Below are 18641 nucleotides of genomic sequence, written 5' to 3'. Positions count from 1 at the left end.
GGAGTTAAGATCTTCACTTTATAGTTTATAAATCTCATATGGTTTAAATGAACTCTACATACAGTTCAATAGCTCCGTATTATGGGGTTATCATTTTACGACATCATGAGTGGATTTGATACGACACTTTCCAGTTTAATATATATTTAACTTTCGTTAAGGGGGACGTCTTACGATTTTCCCCAACTTCGATTTCGGTTCCTCTGACTTATATGTTTGACTTATCAAGCTGTAATATTTTTTATACCCCAATTTCTAATCTCTTGCCCCAATTCTCGATGCCTCGTGGTGATAAGTATCGCAGTCTTACAAAAAAAATGCATTTCGTCAGTAGTTTTTTTTTATAAATCCGATCTATGACTTCAATCAGTTTCTATTATGACAGCTCGAAAGAAATGCCGATTCCTGGAAAATTTAATTAGTTTAGTTTTAATTATTTACACTCATTATTTTGTTTGCAAAAGATTGCGACCCTTAAATCCACTAAACACCTTTGATCTTGTTGGTAAGTGTAATCATGATTGTAACATTCGATTAAGTAATACATACATTTTACTTTATTATTTTGTGGGTATAGGAATACATAACTTTTTTTTTGGCACCTATTGGTTAATTTTTAAAAATATCTCGACTAAATTATTGTTTAAAACTTCTATATCAGCGGGGTCTTTGATGAAGGGTATTCGGGTATTCAGTCTTGAGTTCATAAACGGGTGTTATCAGGCCCGCAGGGCTCGCGAGGCACATCAATGGGCAGTTGATTACCCCATTCACAATCTGAACGATGCATCACCGAACGAAGATGAACTTTAACACCCCGGACTTGCAGTCTAGACTAGGTCCGATCTGTTTTGCGTCGATTCGGAGCAGCCTGACACTGTCCAGGCACCGCGGACTGTGGACTATATCTGACTTGATGTCGCTCTGCCGGATCCACAACTCCAGCGGCTCTGCCCGCCACCGTTGCTTGGACAGAATGCCCAGACAACGCCAGACAAACAGCTCGCCATGACAACGGGAGCGAGTCACGTCCAGGATCTTCAGTTGACGACACTTGGTCACGAATTCCAGCACACCCGAAGGACTCTCCAACTGGTAGCCACACAAACGGAGTTCGGTGAGACTGGTTAATTGATTGGATAGCTGACTCAAGATCTGATCCCCCAAGACCTGTAGTCCCTGCCCATCGCCCTCATCATCCGACTGGCCATGGAGCTCCAGTCGTTTCAGCTGACGCAGGTTGGCCAGTTCCTGGAAAAATCTTCCATAATCATGGAGTACACCGCTGAAGCGAAAGCCCTCAATCAATGTAGCTGCTCTTGCTGGCGAATTTGCGGGACGTGCTATGCGCGCCAGGACATCAAAGACAAAGTTTTTGGAGTAAATCGACAGCTTCTGGAGACGTGGCAGCCGGAGGAGTTGCTGCGTAATGTCCGACTCCATGCACAGGTGGTAGTCGGCTATCTTGATGTGTTCCAGTGTGGGGCACAGGTGAAGATCGACCAGGTCACAGCAGTTGACCTCGTCGCAGTCCTCCATTATGTCGAACTTGCGCAGGCGCAGCTGCCGGAAGAGATCTCGGAAGTGATGTGACTCCAGGAACTGGCAGTCGTCCAGGCACAGTTCGCTCAGCTGCTCCAGGTCGCATAAATATTTTCCAGTGATTTGGCAATTCCTCAATTTGAGCCTTCTTAATTTCGGGAAGACCCGGCCTATAAGGCGAACATCCTCGTCCACAAATCGAACTCGTCCGCGGCGATTGCTGTCCCCCAGCCACTCCAAGTGCGTGATCCTGTCGAGATTTTGGCTACTCAACAGTCGCAATTTCCGAACGTCCAGTTCCTGGCAGCACATGCGCTGCATGTGAGGAACCAATGCCAGAATAAAGGCTAAGAATCGTGCATTGGTAGCAGTTGACCGTCGGAACATCTCATCCTGCAGGACAACGCTGCGCACTCGGGTCCTCCAGATGGTTTGGACAACGCTCTCCAGCCGTCGATTCAACCTGCCGATCTCATACTGCTGGAACACATTCAGCTGGCGGATGATCAGTGCCAGGACATCGTCGTTCAGCTGCAGGAGCGAAGTCACAGTGGGTGCTGCAATGGGTGGGGGGACGAAGGTATTCAAGGCCACTCACAGATGTGTTTATTTATTCGGTTTACCTGTGTCTCTATCTGTTGTTGACGTCATCCGTGTAGTTGTCACTTACGTTGAAATTATAATACTGACGAAAATTACGCTGTTGCCATGGCCAGATGATCGCTACCTAGACGGAAGGTCATTAAGGGGTGGTTTTCCAGGCAAAACGGGCGAAATTCGCGCTACCTACACTCGAGATCAATGATAGAGATGATCAACCTAAGCGATAGTTTCCGAAGGACAAATGGGTGTTTACAGAATCAGCACAAAACTGTGCTATATTATTTTTCAAAACATAATTTGCATTATTTTCGATTATTAATATGAAATATTTGTTGTTTTTAAAAATTGAAATATAAAATATTGATTTTAAACAAAATTTGTCGGTAACGAATTTAAAAAAAAAATAATATAATAAACATTGATTTACAAACATAATAATAGAAAACTATTTTCAATTTTTTATAGTCAATAGATAAAAAGTGGATATTCAAGGATTTGTTGGCTAAAAAACCTGCACATCGTCTTGGCATTAAATCGACCAAGTCCTGGCAGCGTTTTTTGGGTATATTATGACTCCTGTCCATGTCCATGACTCCTTAATAACACCCCAAAGGCAATCTATAGTCGATGGTTGGGTGTCAGCAACTGCCTTCTTAACGTCGGACCACAGATTCTCTATCGGATTTAGATCCGGCGACTGCGCAGACAACTCCAAAACTTTAACTTTAATTTTGGGAGAACCACTCCTTTGCCTTTTTGATTGAATGTTTCGGGTCGTTATCCTGCTGGAAGACCCAAACTAGAGGCATTTCATCCTCTGCGAAGGGTAACATTACAGTTTGCAAGATATCCACATTGGCGTATTCATCCATAATAGTTTTAATCCAGTGTATAGGACCTACCTACGGTCGTTTTTAGTAAAATATTAAAAGAAAAAAATTAAATTAAGAATTTGAGTAACCTACATAAAAAAAATGTTGTTTGAATAAAATAGCACCACCATTAACATTTTATTTAAATAAAAATGGAAATGTAACGTAGTGGTGGTATTATTTTTTTCGCAACTGTATAATATACCCATCATCTGTAACATTCCAAATCTGAAAATGGTTGGAAAAAATGTATTTTGACTTCATTTTTCATGCTTATGCTGCGCGTTGTTTGCTGCTCATTTATTTGTTTTGTTTAGTGCTTACTACGTCATCAATTTTAATTACATTTTACTCGTAACTTGTACAATATAGACTATATATAATATATATATATATATTTATATGCTTTTCATTTGTTGTCCAATTTCTGTCGTATAGGCATATATTGTAGGTATATATAGTGTTGTATTGTATCTGCTTTATAGTACATTATTGTTTCTATTTAGTATTGTTACTGTTTGTTTGTTGCATTTAATGTATATGTTAATTGGGGCCATTCCAAGCGTTTGCTTCGACATCATCTCTCCTGTTTCAATCAATCCTTGTTAACGCTGCGTTAGGAAACATTTTCAGCGCTGTCCCAGCCTGCTGTTTTCTTTTTTTTTTTTAAAGTTAATGCTCGTTTGTGATAATAATGTGTGTGTTTTTTTGGGAAGGGGGTGTGTTGTGAAAATTACTTATATTCTCACTCCATGCACTCCGGCGCAACTTACAAATAAACAATTTGGAGCCTTCGTCTTGTTGGTTTTTCTCTCTTTAATATATTGCAACACAATTGAATTACTTCGAATCGGTACTTAAAATTGCCTTCGCATTCTACACATACATATCCGTTATATATTAGTTAATAATCGTACAATATATATCTCTATTTGAATTCTACATACTGCGCTCTATACACATCACCAAAAATCCAAAAACACCGAAAACTAACACGGATTAAACAACTACATAATTATAGACGCTTGTGTGTTGTGTGTGTGTGGTTTTTTAGTGTTATTATTTCTCCAAAATTATTAATTTTTCTTAGTGACGAAAGCAAAATTGTTTCACTTGAATATTGAATCTTTCTTAAATGAGTTGGTTATTTATTACAATTTTCAATTGTTCCCTGCATTCTTAGTGTATTTAAAAACTTTCCACTTAGCTGCCAATACGTACGTGAAATTAATTAAAAAATCAAATAAAATTAAATTAAATAAACCCAAGTCGTGTCTTTAAATGGTCAAACGAACAGTTTTACATTTTTCGTTTATTCGTGTACAATTACATTTTTTAAATTAAATTAAAATTGTTTTTAAGCATTTAATCGTTGAAAATTAAATGTATAAAATGTTGCATTTAAAGGAAGCATAAAGTGTTTGTTTGTGTGAGTGTCTGTCTGTCTGTGTACGTGTTGTTTTTTTTTCTTTCATTAAATTAAATTAATAAACTTTGACTCATCTTTCATATGTTGGTACATTTTTTTTTTAGTTTTCTTTTTTCATTTTGTTTTTTTTTTTTTTTTTGTAAAATTTAAAGCAGATATGTTGTTGCTTGTGGCGCTTGGGGCGTTTTCATTAATCGATTCGCTTTTTTTAATTATTTTTATTACGGCTGTAACTTGTTCTTGTTGTTTGTTGTTTTCAACATAAGCACAGTTAAGGGTTATATTAATTTTAGAGTTGTGCCTAGTCGTAATATATATATATATATATATATATATATATATATATATATTTATGTATATGTAAGGGTTGTTGTTGGTTTGTTAACTTTAATAGTGGGGTAATAACTTGTTGTTATAGGTTTAGTATTTCATATATCATAATCGTAATTTTAATCGTAAGTGTAATCATAATTATTGGGCGGTACGGGCCCAACTAAAACTACTCTCTCCCGCCTTAAGGCGCTGCCTTCCTTTAATCCATCATCTCGATTTGCTTGCGCAATTACTATTTTTAGTAGTTCAACTAACATTAAATATAATAATTTTGTTTTTTATTTCTTCTTCTTGTTGTTTGTGTTGTAATAATCCCTTTCTTATTTATCTTGTTAGTTATTTTCTGTTATATTTTAGCTTTCCGCTGTCGTGTATATATATATATATATATATCTGCATGTCGATACGCATTTCTCATAATCATTATAGAATGACGTTTCTAAACTGGGTTAGGGGCCACATTTGGCCAATATATGTAAGTGTTTTTGTTTGTTTTTTTTTTTATCCGTGTTTTATCCATGATTAGCAGCCACCTTGGAAAATGCAAAAATAATACAATTGTGATAGATTTTCGATAGATTTCCAAGGGTCTTGTTGCGTATTATTTACAAACTATATTGTATGTTTATATATAATCGTATGTCTATGCACATTTGCATATGTTCATGTATGATGAGGATGTTTTCTATGAATGTCGCTCTGAATGGATATAATCATAAGTATAACTTAGTCGAAACACAATTAAAATACAAGATGATATACGCTACTGCTGGTTACGACCACATAACCCTAACCCCCTACCTTGAAATGTCTGGCGCAAAGATTCGGTATAAGAGTCGATGATGAACGCCTCCATAGGTTGGGCCACTTAGCACAGCTAATTGATGGGCCCTCATCCCATAGACCTAGACGCACCGCCTGGCACACATTTCAGAAATGTTGAAAGCACGTGAACAAATTAATTGTACGCTAAGCGTCCAAAAAGCAATTAGAATACACAAGAAGAGATACCAATATCGTGAGAAAAACTATGAGATGATTCGTATTGCACGTTAAAGCTGGCGGCAGACTAGTAGAAGAGTTTCGGAAGTGAGGAAGAATGTATTGCACTGGGGAGAATGCAGAGCAGAATCTGCAATAACACTTTCTATATGTGGTGGGTGCTCTGTATTTGGGGGGCAGAGAAAGGATTACAAAATCCGTAATCCGTAAAAGTAATCATGTGATTCTGGGTAATTTTTCCCTAGCTTCTACTCCTGCAAAAAGTTTACATCTTAAAAAAATGTTTAAAAGTGACAAAGATTTAAAAGAGAACACAAATAAAAAAAATGTAAAACATCTTTGTTAACTCGATTGTTACTAAAATCAAATATTTATAAATAAAAAATATATATTAAAAGAATTATGTGATCTTTAAAGTTCAAAATTAACTGGACTTGTAGTTTCCAACGAAAAATTACTCAGAATCCTTACAAGATTACTTGTTACTTGCCATCCCCTCAACGAATTTGGATCCACCACAGTTCCCCCTGAATGCTCTGTTTCTATCGGGGCACAGAGAAGCGTAACCAGCGCGTTGCTAAAACTATTGTACATACAACTATCTGCTTAAATGGGGTGTGCTTGTTATGGGTCCTACTACATAGAGATATCGGTTTCAGCCCGGCTCACTAACTAGCACTCTGTAGCTCACTGATGGCTGGTGGCACCTCACCAGGCCGCTGTGGCTGCTGCTGGGGCGGTGCTGGTGGTGCTGCTCACGTGGGCTGTGGTGGGCGTGTAGCCGTGCAGGAGAGGCTACTGTTAGTAAACAACCGGATGTTGCTCCACATTCGCCGGCAAATGTTGCAGCTGCATGGCGGCACGTGCCAGAGCGCTTGGATCACTTATCAATGCAATCGGAACCTGCGGCGGTGGCTGCTGTTGCTGCTGCGGCGGTGGTGCCTGTGGATGGCCTTGCTGTTGCTGATGGTGCTGTTGCTGTTGTTGCTGCTGCTGGTGTTGCTGCTGCTGTTGTTGTTGCTGCTGTTGGCGATGCTGCTCCTGTTGATGGTGATGCGCCGCCTGTTGAATGGAAAGCTGCAGCAATTGCTGCTGCTGCTGGAGCTGTTGCTGCTGTTGTTGGTGAGCTGCCTGGACAGCAGCCGCCTGCTGTTGCTGCTGATGGGCGGCGGCCACTTGCTGCTGGTGTTGCTGATGGGCCGCTGCTGCCTGTTGCTGGGCTGCCTGCTGTTGGGCGGCAGCTGCAGCTGCGGCTTGTTGCTGGGCAACCGCTGCGGCGGCTGCTTGCTGCTTTTGCGATTGTGGGTTATGCGAGATGAGCGTCGAGGTGACCAGCGGCACGAGACCCGGTGTCAATTGCGTTGCAGCTCCAGCCGTTATCTGCTGGATGGTGTGCATCGTGGTCGTCGCCGCCGAGTGGTGGGGAACTGAAATGGTAGGTAGAGTGGTGCCTGATGAGTTAGACGACTTGTTCACGAGTTGGGAATGTGTCGCCGACTCACTTATGATCGGTTTCACCTCCTGCTTGACTTGCGTCAGCACACCAGCCGGTATTTGTGGATGCGGATGCACGGGTGGTGGCGGCATCATAGCATCCGGGTGATTCATCTTCATGTGGCGCTTCAAATTGCCGCGCTCGACGAACGCCTTGCTGCACAGAGTGCACGCGTGCGGTTTCTCGCCCGAATGGGAGCGCATATGCGAGACCAAGTGACCTGCGAAACGGACAATGGAAGCGACATGAAGATCTGATCTCGGATGTGGGGGGATTTAAAATTTCGAAAACTTCTCGGGTTCATATCAGGGGGTCGCTCTCACGTACGTACACTCGTTCTTCTTATAATGTTTGATGGAAAAAAATCGATTAAGTTTATTAAATATTAAAATTAAATAATAATTTAAATTTTACGACCAAACCATGAGAGCGATCCCCGTAACAGTAGCTGAAATACAGGAAAGGTTCGGGCGAAGGGGGTGGGGCTCCTGAAATTGGATGTGGAACTGGAACTGGATCGGGTGTATGGGACACTATGCTGACGCCACGACACGCGTGCCTCCACTCGTGCAACGCACAGCAGAGCGACCTCACAACATGCAATCATTAGCGTACTTACCCTTGCAGATAAAGTTCTTGGGGCACTTCTCACAGGCAAAGGGTCGCTCCATCTCCTGGCCCTTGGTATGGCTGCGCTGGTGGAAGAGCAGATTACCCTTCAATGGGAACGACTTGCCGCATGTGTCGCAGGTGAAGGGCCGGTCGCCGGTGTGGCATCGGGACATGTGGTTGATCAGGTGTTCCTTGCGCGTGAATGGCTTGTTGCAGACATTGCAGCAGTGCGGATTGTCGCTAGAGTGCTGGCGCATATGGTTGTTGAGGTGCTCCTTCCGCGTGAACGTCTTCTGGCAGTACTCGCACTTGTGCGGCGAGTCGCCCGTGTGCAGGCGCACATGATTCGTCAAATGCTCCTTGCGCGTAAAGGTCTTCTTGCAGTAGGAGCAGCGATGCGGGGAGTCGCCCGTATGCTGGCGCACATGATTCGTCAAATGCTCCTTGCGCGTGAACGTCTTGGTGCAGTATGTGCACTTGTGCGGCGACTCGCCTGTATGTTGCCGTACATGATTAACCATGTGATCTTTGCGCGTAAACGCTTTCGTGCAGTAGGTGCACTTGAACGGTGTCTCACCCGTGTGCTGCCGGATGTGGTTGACCAGGTGCTCCTTGCGCGTGAACGTCTTCATGCAGTAGGAGCAGCGGTGCGGCGACTCTCCCGTGTGCTGGCGCACGTGGTTGAGCAAGTGTTCCTTGCGCGTAAACGTCTTGGAGCAGAAGTCGCACCGGTGCGGCGTCTCGCCTGCTTGCGTGGCAAATGATTCGAGAGCAAGAAAATTTTTTAGAGATTAGTAATCGTCGTCAAAGTTAACTCTGAAGTCTGAAGTCTGTAGTCTGTGATTGTGGGGGGATATCATAACTGTGGAATGGGCAGTGGACACATGGCATGTCATGGAGCTCAAGTGATAGCTACTGTTCTCCAATTATAATTCTTATCATAGATATCACATATTCATCTTTTAAATCTATATCTTTAAACAGATTACTTTGTTTTATTTGCTTAATTATTTGAAAACAGCTGACATCTGATTCTAGTCTTATTTTAAGTCAATATTAGACATAGAAGTTATGTTTACTGAACAAACACCTAGTCTCTAGTGATTTCTGGAGGACAGTAACCTACTTCTCTAACCTACAAGAGTTCGTTGTCGCTGCTTGAGCCCCAATGTCACTGCCAAGTGTCTTTATTTGGAACGATTGTGTGTTGCGGTGGTGGTGTTGGAGGACATATTCCTGTACAGGATCGGTGTTTTTTGGTTTCAGGAACTGGTTGTGATTCGGGTGAACGATTCGTTTTGTCTCTTTACCTGTATGCCAGAGTATGTGGTTGGTGAAGTGCTCCTTGCGGCTAAAGCTCTTGCCGCAGATCTCGCAACGGAACGGCGTCTCGTTGGTGTGGGAGCGCATATGGTTGGCTAGGTGCTCCTTGCGCGTGTATTTCTTGCCGCAGACATCGCACTGATGGGGGGTTTGACCTGGATTTTTTATTTTTTTGTTTTGTGGGAGAGGGTAGCAGAGCAGAAGAGAAAGGAATTGTTGTATAAACGGGGAATTGCGTTCGATCTCGTTCGACGAGACAAGATCGCATTCGTTATCGTTATCGTTATCGTAAGCGCAAGCATTTTCTTTTTTCCTCGATTTGATTAAAGATTAACCCAATTAAAATCCAATTAAAATGAGGACTGTTTTTAAAATATATCAAATCGATAAAATAAAATTATGAAAATTAAATATTAATTACAAAGTGTCTTCGAATCGATTTGATTATATTTTTAGAACATTGTCTCAGAATCAATCTATTGATGGCAAATCAAAGAAAAAACAAAATTTTGATATACCGACCACCGACCGACCCATCGCGCACCGCTCAGTGTTATCTTTTTTTTTTTTTTTTGGTGGTGGTGGTTGGCTGTGGGTGGGTGGCTGCTTGGGTGGATGGGTGGGTGGTGGTATAGTATGGTACTTCTTCCTCATCGTTTAATTAAATTTTCTGTTTTTTTTTTTTGGTGTGAAACTGGCCGTGGCTTGCGTTGTGGTTTCGAACGAACGAAGCGAACGGAGGCTGCTGGCTCGGGCATATGGACGTGGTGGGCGTGGTGTCAGATGTGGTGTGTGGTGTGGATTGTATGTGGATGTTCATTGGATGTATGGTGATGTGTGTGTATGTTTTTTTTTGCCTGTCAACTCTGCTTCTACTCAATGCTGATCTTCAGAATGCTTCAGGATATAATAACAAATAGAATTTCATTTTTTTTTTTTGGCCAAAAAAGCTTGAGACAAGGATCCCTACATAGCAGGTTCTTATGCAGGTGAACTTCAAACTGTGTGTTGTGTGTACTTCGTGTTGTGTGTGTTCCAATTGCTGTGTGTGTGTGTAGTTATGGATGTTAATGTCGCAGTTACACAGAGACGTTGGCAATCGACAAGCAGCAACAACGAACTTTTTACATTTCTATTCTTTTCTTTTTGCTTTCTTTGGGCACCCTGTTTTTGTTTTCTTTTCTTTTCTTTTTTTTTTTGACAGCAGAGAGAGCGTAGACAAAGTTATACAGGCATTATATAATTCGAATCAGGAGTAAAGGATTGGAATTGGACATTGGTGGAGAGTGATGGAGTGGAGCGAGAGCACTGGAATGAGATGTCTTGGAAGTGGTGGTGGTGCATGTGGTGAGCATGAGATTTGTTTTTGGTTTTTTTTGTTTTGGTGATGTAAGGATGTGTGATGCAGAGATCATGGTTGGGGGGAAATGGAGCGGTATGAGCGAGTGAGCGTGTTCTTTCTTGTTTTTATTTTGTTTTTTTTTTTTTTTTTTTTTTTTGTAGCGGGATTAACGGGCTTAGCAAACTTTGGAGATGAGCGAGCTCCGCTTTAAGCGTTAGTGGTGACACAGAGAAAAAAATATTCAGAAACTTGACTATTCTTGAGTTCTAAAATAATACAAAAATATTATGGAATTTCTGAAAAAAGCCATTAGTTCGATTTTAATTTCACTTAAAAATGGAAAATTTATCATTGATATGAAGTGATAATATATATTTTTTTTAAACTCTACAACCATTTATATTTTATTCCATACTAAGGAAAAATATTAAAAATTTTAATTCAAAAATCTGTTTTTTAAGGAACTAATTGTGAACCTATTGTGGTGAAATTTTTTCTCTCTGTGGGCGGGGGGGACTGTGGGAGTTGGCGGGTAGAATTATAAGCGATATGAGCAAGATAGAAGTGAATGAGAGAGAGAGTGGGGGGAAGAAGACGTAGGACGCACGATGAAGTTTAAAAATATTTAATATTTTTTTTTTGCGGTGCTTGGTAGTCAATATTTTTTTTTTTTTTTTTTGTTTGATTGATTTGGTTGGTTTGGTTGATTTTTGATTTGGTTCTTGGTTGGTTGGTTGGTTGGTGTGATGTGGTGATGGCTGTTGTTGTTGTTCTTGTACTCTATGGATAGAATTTTGGTCTGGTATTTTTGGTTTTTGAGATTTTTTTTTTTGAGATTTGAGATTTGAGAGATTCTGATCTGTCTTTTATGGTTTCTGTTTTCTATATATTTAAAAAGTTTTTTTGGCGCTCGCCGCTCGCATTGTCCGCCCCCACCAATCAATCACACTCACCAGTGTGCCACATGTAGTGGTTAACATAGTGTTCCTTGCGCGTAAAGGACTTCTTACAAATATCGCAACGATGTGGCGTCTCACCCGTGTGTTTGCGCACATGGTTGACCATGTGCTCCTTGCGCGTAAACGTCTTGGCGCAGTACTGGCAACGGAATGGCGTTTCGCCCGTATGCGACCGAAAGTGATTGTCCAGATGCTCTTTTCGGGCAAATGTCTTTTGGCAAATGGTGCAGGCGAACGGTTTGTCCGTCGAGTGCCGTTTCATGTGCCGCTCCAGACTCGTGTTGTTAGCAAAAACATTAAAGCACACGATACAGGTGAACATCGGACCGCCAATATGTATCTTGCCGTGGCGGGTCAAATCCTGGGACGTTGTGAAGCCCTGACCGCACACCTGGCACATAAACGGTTTACGTTCGCTGTGATAGCGCCGGTGTACGATCAGCTGGTACCGGAACTGGAACATCTTGCCGCAAATGTCGCAAACGTGCGTCCCCGTCGCAATCGGCGTACCGTCCGGCGCCAGCGCCACGTTCGACTGCCCGCCGCCGCCGCTGCCGTCCACGTTATGTATGCCTCCCTCCATTTTAGGCATTAGCAACTCACCCGCCGTGGTCGTAGTGCCGCTGGTAGTACTTCCAGCGCCGCCGCTGCTACTGGCCGTCGAGCTGCTCGTCGTCGTCACAGTCACTTGGCCACCATTTCCGCTGGTAGCTGGCGGTAGTCCCCCGCCGCCTCCCGCTGCCGATGCGGCTGCTGCTGCTGCCGCCGCTGCATTGGCGGAGGCCATTACTGCCGCCACAGCGGCATTATTTGTGGATGCTGCCGCTGCTGCGGCCGCCGCACTCGCCGCATGACTGGTGGCCTGCGGCGGTAGTGGCGGCGGGGGCGGTAACTGGCCACCATGGGCAGCCGCCAATTGATGATTCACAACATCGCCGTGGATTTTGCCAAAAACTTCGTGGTAGGTGAAGAGCTGTGAGATGTCCTCGATATTGACCTTGTACATCTCCAAGCCGTGCGGCGGCTTGCCATCGTCTTTGTGCTCCGATTTGGGGAGCGTGTGTGGGGGTCCGCCCAAGGTGATCGTTGTACCACCAGTGGTCACTACGGGGGCTACTACCGATGGCACCGAGCTGGCAGCGCTCACGTGTTGCATTCTTGTCTCAGGATCCGGATGGCGTAGTGGCGTTTCTCGGTCCCTGATGTCTATTATTATCTTAAAGTTTTATTTTTGTTTGTTTTTTTTTTTTCTATTTATTTTGTGGGGTGTTGTTGGGGGTTGTTGGTAGTTGTTGTTGTTGCTGCTGTTGTTGTTGTTGGTTGTATTTTGATGTTGGTGTTGGGGCGCCTACATATTGCTGTTGTTGCTGTTGTCGACTGCTTTCGCTGAACGTGGCTACAACAAACAAAAAATGCAAGTGGAAGGTGGTGGAGGTGTCACTTAATCACTGGCTGCTCAAATATAATTGGTCATAAATTTTATATTTTTTTTTGTTTATTCCACGCTGATGGGGGACATTTACCATTGAAATTGTGACTTGCTGCTACTTCTACTGCTGCTCTCCTATAGTTCCATTGCAGATTACCTGGAAATAGAAAAGGATATTTAGTGAAAGGACTACTACAAGTATTGTAACTAAGAGATGCAAAAGGTGATTGAAAAGTGCGAGTGTCATATGTGTATATACTAAATTATGCAAGTACAGTTGAGCTTTCACACCCACTCCTAAACACACACACACACTTGAACAACAAACAATCATCACCCAAGACTAATTTATGTAAAAAGATGTCGGGCTGCCCAGCAGCATTTTATTGATTTTGCTGCTGGGCATTAAAAGTGATATAAATTGGCCATTAGCGAGAGCCGCAAGCCCCCCATTCTTAATCCACACCCCACACTCCACACCCACATTGCTATGTCTTCATCAGCAGGAGAAGCGGAAGAAGTATGAAACAGAGGAAGCACAATGAAATAACTTTATATAAATTGTAAATGGCAAAAACGAACGAAAACGGGACAGAAAAGGGGAGTGGAGAGCTGGAGATTTGAGGCTCAGCCGGAGAGGGAGGGAGGGATGGGATAGGATCCAGGATTTAGATATCCAATCAGAGTATCAGAGAGAGAGAGAGGTAACACACACACATACAAATACTAACAAAATAGAGAGGTGAGAGGTGGGGCAGAGTAGGAGTGGCATTGGCCCAGGGGGTGGTGGTGGTGGTGGAGCTGATGTAAATATCAAGAAGTACAAATCGATTAAAGGCACATCGCGTAAGTGTGTGCGTGCAAGAAAAACTGAGCTGCGAATTAAAGATGGATCTAAGGGAGGGGGGTGTCCAAAGGGGAGCAGCAAATAATACCAGGAAAGAGCACCAGGAAGGGCGCGCGCATGAGCGGGAGAGGAGTGTGTAGAGAAGAGGAGTGTTTGTATAGGTCCTGGTTTTGTCCCTTTGCTAAGCGCTTTACAGTTACAGCTTACGGGCTAAGCGGGCAAGTGAGTAACAGGGATGGGTGTGAGCTCCCCTTTTGTTCTCTCCTCTCATCTTGCTTGTTTTTTTTTGAGCAAATAATTCAGCAAACGGAGATGAGAGCAGAGCGGCAGAAAAGGACACGGAAAAGGGCGCCACTTTTAATGTGGTGAGGTAGGAATATACACAAATATCTTTTATCTTTTTACGCATATGTGTGCGTGTGTGAGCTACTCGAGCAACTGGGATTTCCTAGCCCGGAAAACTAAATAAATAAAAGTGGGCGTGTTTGGACATGTAAAATGCCGATGAAGCCAAGCACAAAAAGGAAGACAAATGGCCCAATCTACAAACAGGGTGACCCCAGAAGCCTCCTCGAAACTAACTGTAACTCGAGCAGGGCTAACAAATGAAACAATCTAGTTACAATAGTCTACACTGAGAAAAATATGTTGAGAAAGGTTTGAACCTTTTCAAGGATTTAAATAATTTATATTTATAGAAAGAATTAGAACATCTATTATTTTGAATTCTTTTAAAAACAATTGTTTTTGAAAATGCATCTGTGATTCTCCACCTCTAATATCCTCATAAAGGATTAAAACTACAATAATACGGTGACAAACAATGAACCATATGGCGGAATAAAATAATGAATTCAAATGGGGTTGAATAACCCTTTTTGCGTCCGTAAAGTCACCCTGTAAGTGATGTAAGAGCGCAATTGAAATCACTTACCTCATGTAGTCTTCGTTTTGGCCCGATTGTGTGTTGCCTTTTATTCTGGGGCTCGCCAGAAGCGGACTTTTAAAATATATTTATATACATATGCAACCAGATATAGACGTACGTTCCTTGGGGGCCACCTGCAAGCAGAAACGGAGACATGCCAACAATAATATAACCAATATCCAATCCAGTGAGCAACAGTTTGTTTGCGGTGTTTATGTTTACGCGAAATATTCAAACGGCCCGCGCGGTACAGTCTTCCCCTTTTCCCTTTTGCATCGAACTACAACACGAACACTGCCACAGGAGGGATAGAACGACGGAGCAACGGGCTACGGGTATCGGACAACGGACAGGGGGCGAAAGCAAATCAAGCGAAAATTTATTTGCAGCCAATATATGCAAAAGTCACACACACACACACACACACAGACACATGCAAATAATTGAAAGCTGCGTCTGCGTCGAATGCAGAGCAAAAATGGAAGACAAAATATTCTAACTCTAATTGGAATGGGTATAATAAGAAAGGAAGAGGGGAGGGGGGTGGGTTTGCAAATTTTACATTTCCAACTATTCCTATTCCCCAGTCGAGTCGATCCGGTGCTAACAAATCAAATTAATTGTATCTATATCTAGAAGAGCTGTATGTGCGTGCATCGCTCGTTTGCTTGTCTTGTCTTCTCTTCTCTTTTCTGGCCTGGTCGGACGGCTCGTCTTGTCTTCTACATTCTAGACGGGGGGCTCTTCCGCTCTTCCCCATGGGGCTCCCCTGCCGCTCTCTCTCTCTACACGTTTTGCTTTTGGCTGCCAGCAGGGAAAAAAAAAAGTTGTATCTTTCTTGCTTTCCCACTCTGCGGCTTGCGGGCCACCTCCTTCTCCTCCTCTCCTTCTCATCCCCTTCTGCCCACGGCTTTTCGTGGACTTTTGTACGCTTTTTGCTTTATTTTGTTGTTCTCGTTTCGCTCTCTCGCGCTCTTTTCGCCTTACATTGTCTCTCATTATTCATTGAACGACAACGCCGTGCCCCATCCCGATCCACCCCCTTCCCCATCCTACCCGTTTTGCACGAACGACGCTACGTACCATTCCCATTCCCAACCGCCTAAAGCGGAAAACCAATAAAAACGAATTGAATCGCAAAGCGTAAGTACAAAATAAAGCGGAGCGAGACAAAAAATGAAAGCAGCGAACGGATGAGCGAAAGACAGAGAGAGATAGAGCGAGAGAGAGGGAGAGAAAGAGCGGGAGTGGCACGAAGCGAGTACAGGCGGCGCGACGCGTCGATACAAGCAAGTTTTGCTTTTTGGCTCACATCTCCTCATCACATTCTATATGCCGAGATCCGAAACCCGAGTTATAGTTATAATTATTGCCGCCGCTGCTGGCGGTTTGCTTTTATTTTTAATTTTGTTTGGTTGTCGCTCAAACTTCGGGCCAGAGAGCGGTCACCGAGACGAAAGGAGAGGAGAGGAGGGCAGGAGATGAGATACACCGAGAGAGGCACATTTTCATTACAGCCAATTAGTGTGCATTTCATAATTGTTTAACAAAACACACGGCAGGCACAGCTCGTCCGTCCGATTACAATAAGAAAAGTCGAAGGAAACCAGAGTGGAAAGTCCAATCCGGCACTTTTGGTTCTAGCATATGGTGTAAGGTAGCAGCAGCAGCAAAGAGAATTCGCGGATTCGCAGAGTTATGTTTACAGCGGCACTGCTATACGCTTTTGTTAATAAGTTTTAACAAAATGCAACCCTGCGCCTCCCTGCCTGCCTCCGCCAGGCAAACAAAATGACACGATGATGACGTTAATGGGAACTCTGTGGCTGTGGATGTGCGCAGCACTCACACGTACGCACACATACACACACTCTCGCACCAACACTCCGACAGCAAAGTTGACCGCAAAGTCATTTGATTGATATTTTTCTTATTCTTTTTTCATGCGAATTTCACAAATAAACACAATTGTTTCCAATAGGCCATACAGGCCCCCGCCCCCCGCACCATCACTTTGGTCCTCGCCCCCGCACACATCGCGCACTGCAGTTTCTATAAGCGCTAAAAGTATGGTTCTTATGACGCCAGTATATGAAAATTTACTTGATTGCCGAGATGATGGTGGTGGTGGTAGTAGTCTCCGCCGCCTGTGTGTGTGAGTCAGGTTCGGTGTGGGCAACAGCAGTATAAAATCAGAATCGAAACGCCGCGCGGGTGAGAGGCGGTGGTGAACGGTGGAGAGAGCAAAGCAAACTGAAAAACGGAAGAGGCAAGACGCAAAATACAAAAAAAAGTAGCCAGAATTCTAGCTGTTTGTTGCCAGTCTGGCAACTACCAAATCTGATTGATATTTTCCAACACTGCTCACACTGTCGAGAGAGGTTGTGCGGAGAACGAGCAGGAAGTCAGCTGATGGTTTTTAAAAACACACAAAGTAAAACAATTTAGATGCTAAACCTCAGTATACAATTTTTAATTAATTACACGCACCTGCGTTAAACATGCACTTTGCGAACTAAAAGCCATAACAGTGTTTCCATTCGCCCCATAGGAAATGATTGGCAGTCAACATCCAATTATCCACCAATCAGTCCCCAACTCCCAATTCGGATTTTGTATCCTAACTTTAATTTTTCCGGAATCAGTGCTGTAATAGACTCTGAAATTTCCCAGCCCCAAAAACCTTAAACTATGTACATGGTCTCTACTTTTTGAAATCCTATCATAAACATTAAGGTGGCAATGGAGAGAGATATTAACAGGAGAAAGAGAAAGGGGAGCGAGAATTCGATAAGATTCTTGTTCTCCAAAAGTGTTATCGGTTCATTTGGGGGCCAGAGTTGCCAGAAATACAAAAAAATGAACTGAAATCACAGATCATGTTCAAAATCCGCCAGCCGGTCCCCACAGATCTGCAGAGTTCTGTTCTTATTGCCCACGGAGAGCAGAATTATTATATTAATCTTATTCAATGTCAGGTTGTATTTGAATGAGAGAGGAAGAAAAGGGATCTTATGATAATTCTTGGCTCAATAAAACCCTTTTTTTTACAATTGTATTATTATTAAAAAATGAGTTGTTTTTTATTTGTGTTCTAATAGAACTAAGCAGCTACAAGTTTAAGAAATTATTTAACTCAGAAGATTTATAAAAATGTTGTCTTTTTCTTAAATTAATCATCTTCGCCAATTGAATAAGATTTTCAGCCCAGCCATGTGCTTTTTTAGCAAGTGCAATTCACTATCTTCTTTTCTCTATTTATATTTTATCAAAAAAAAAGAAAAAACAATAAATTTTTCCCCTTTTTAAAATTTTAAAGCAACCCACTGTGGGTTTAAACGGCCCCTTTATTTTTGGTGAAAAAAAAAATACGTAAACGAAAATATAATAAAACGAGAATACGAAAAGATACAGATACAAATGCAACATGCAGATACAGATATAGATACTCGCTCTGCTTTTTCACATAAAAAAAAGGCGGCAAAAATTTCTAACACAAATGTTGCCGGTTCCAACTGGCCAATTCGGGTGTGGGATGGGGTGTTTCCAATTGTACTTACCAGGAAGTTTGGGTGTTTGGTTGCTTTTTATCCGCAAGCTACCAACTACCACTCCTTTTTTTTTTGTTGCAGCAGCGTCCTCATGAGACGCCTTTCCCGAATCCGAATTACGCTGAGGTCCGAAGTAATTGGAAGATTTCATTTAACCCACGAAATGGGGAACCATTTGAAGAGCACACACGGCACATATATATTTTGTTTATTATTTAGGCACTTAATTGCCCATATTTTCGTGAAATTTAGCACTTTGTGCATTTATTTTATGGTTCTTACAAATACTCGCTGACTTTCACAGTGTTACCAGATAGCGAACGACAAAAATTCTTGACTCAAAAATTCTTCGAAAGGTATTTTACAACACTCTT

The 18641-nt window shown here is 42.5% G+C and overlaps 2 protein-coding genes and 1 long non-coding RNA gene across 23 annotated transcripts; 1 reads left to right on the top strand and 2 right to left on the bottom strand.

Moving 5' to 3' along the window:
- Nucleotides 1-362: 362 nt before the first annotated feature.
- Nucleotides 363-2570, bottom strand: LOC6506043. Its single transcript, XM_001965053.4, has 2 exons — nt 2166-2570; nt 363-2099 (listed from the first exon to the last, which is right to left on the bottom strand). The coding sequence occupies exons 1-2, from the start codon at nt 2191-2193 to the stop codon at nt 790-792; spliced, it is 1338 nt and encodes a 445-aa protein (XP_001965089.1). The 5' UTR covers nt 2194-2570; the 3' UTR covers nt 363-789.
- Nucleotides 2571-4286: 1716 nt separating this feature from the next.
- LOC6506042 (gastrula zinc finger protein XlCGF57.1) lies at nt 4287-18622 on the bottom strand. Of its 21 annotated transcripts, none has more exons than XM_032455558.2 (8): nt 18277-18415; nt 14723-14850; nt 13036-13098; nt 11507-12908; nt 9199-9366; nt 7896-8636; nt 7284-7496; nt 4287-7208 (listed from the first exon to the last, which is right to left on the bottom strand). In XM_032455558.2, the coding sequence occupies exons 4-8, from the start codon at nt 12666-12668 to the stop codon at nt 6583-6585; spliced, it is 2910 nt and encodes a 969-aa protein (XP_032311449.1). In that variant the 5' UTR covers nt 12669-12908; nt 13036-13098; nt 14723-14850; nt 18277-18415; the 3' UTR covers nt 4287-6582. The 21 variants fall into 21 exon arrangements, with proteins under 21 accessions (XP_032311449.1, XP_044571909.1, XP_032311450.1 ...); XM_044715974.1 differs by lacking the exon at nt 18277-18415 and adding an exon at nt 16820-17004 and having other exon boundaries at nt 11507-12964; XM_032455559.2 differs by lacking the exon at nt 18277-18415 and adding an exon at nt 16820-17004.
- On the top strand, nt 17081-17461 carry LOC116656089. Its single transcript, XR_004311109.2, has 2 exons — nt 17081-17150; nt 17268-17461. It is a non-coding gene; the product is annotated as an uncharacterized LOC116656089 (long non-coding RNA).
- Nucleotides 18623-18641: the final 19 nt, after the last annotated feature.

Source organism: Drosophila ananassae, chromosome 3R (assembly GCF_017639315.1).
Source record: "Drosophila ananassae strain 14024-0371.13 chromosome 3R, ASM1763931v2, whole genome shotgun sequence".
NCBI lineage: Eukaryota > Metazoa > Arthropoda > Insecta > Diptera > Drosophilidae > Drosophila > Drosophila ananassae.
The sequence above is the reverse complement of the archived record's forward strand: the minus strand, read 5'-3'. Positions and strand labels throughout refer to the sequence as shown.

Coding starts and splice junctions, on each gene's coding strand:
- LOC6506043 (XM_001965053.4), bottom strand. CDS start 2,193: ATGACGTCAACAACAGATAGAGACACAG. Junction 2,100..2,165: donor AACAACAGATAGAGACACAG/GTAAACCGAATA, acceptor CACCCATTGCAG/CACCCACTGTGACTTCGCTC.
- LOC6506042 (XM_032455558.2), bottom strand. CDS start 12,668: ATGCAACACGTGAGCGCTGCCAGCTCGGTGCCATCGGTAGTAGCCCCC. Junction 8,637..9,198: donor CCACATACTCTGGCATACAG/GTAAAGAGACAA, acceptor TTGCCACGCAAG/CAGGCGAGACGCCGCACCGG. Junction 7,209..7,283: donor GGAGGTGAAACCGATCATAA/GTGAGTCGGCGA, acceptor CTACCATTTCAG/TTCCCCACCACTCGGCGGCG.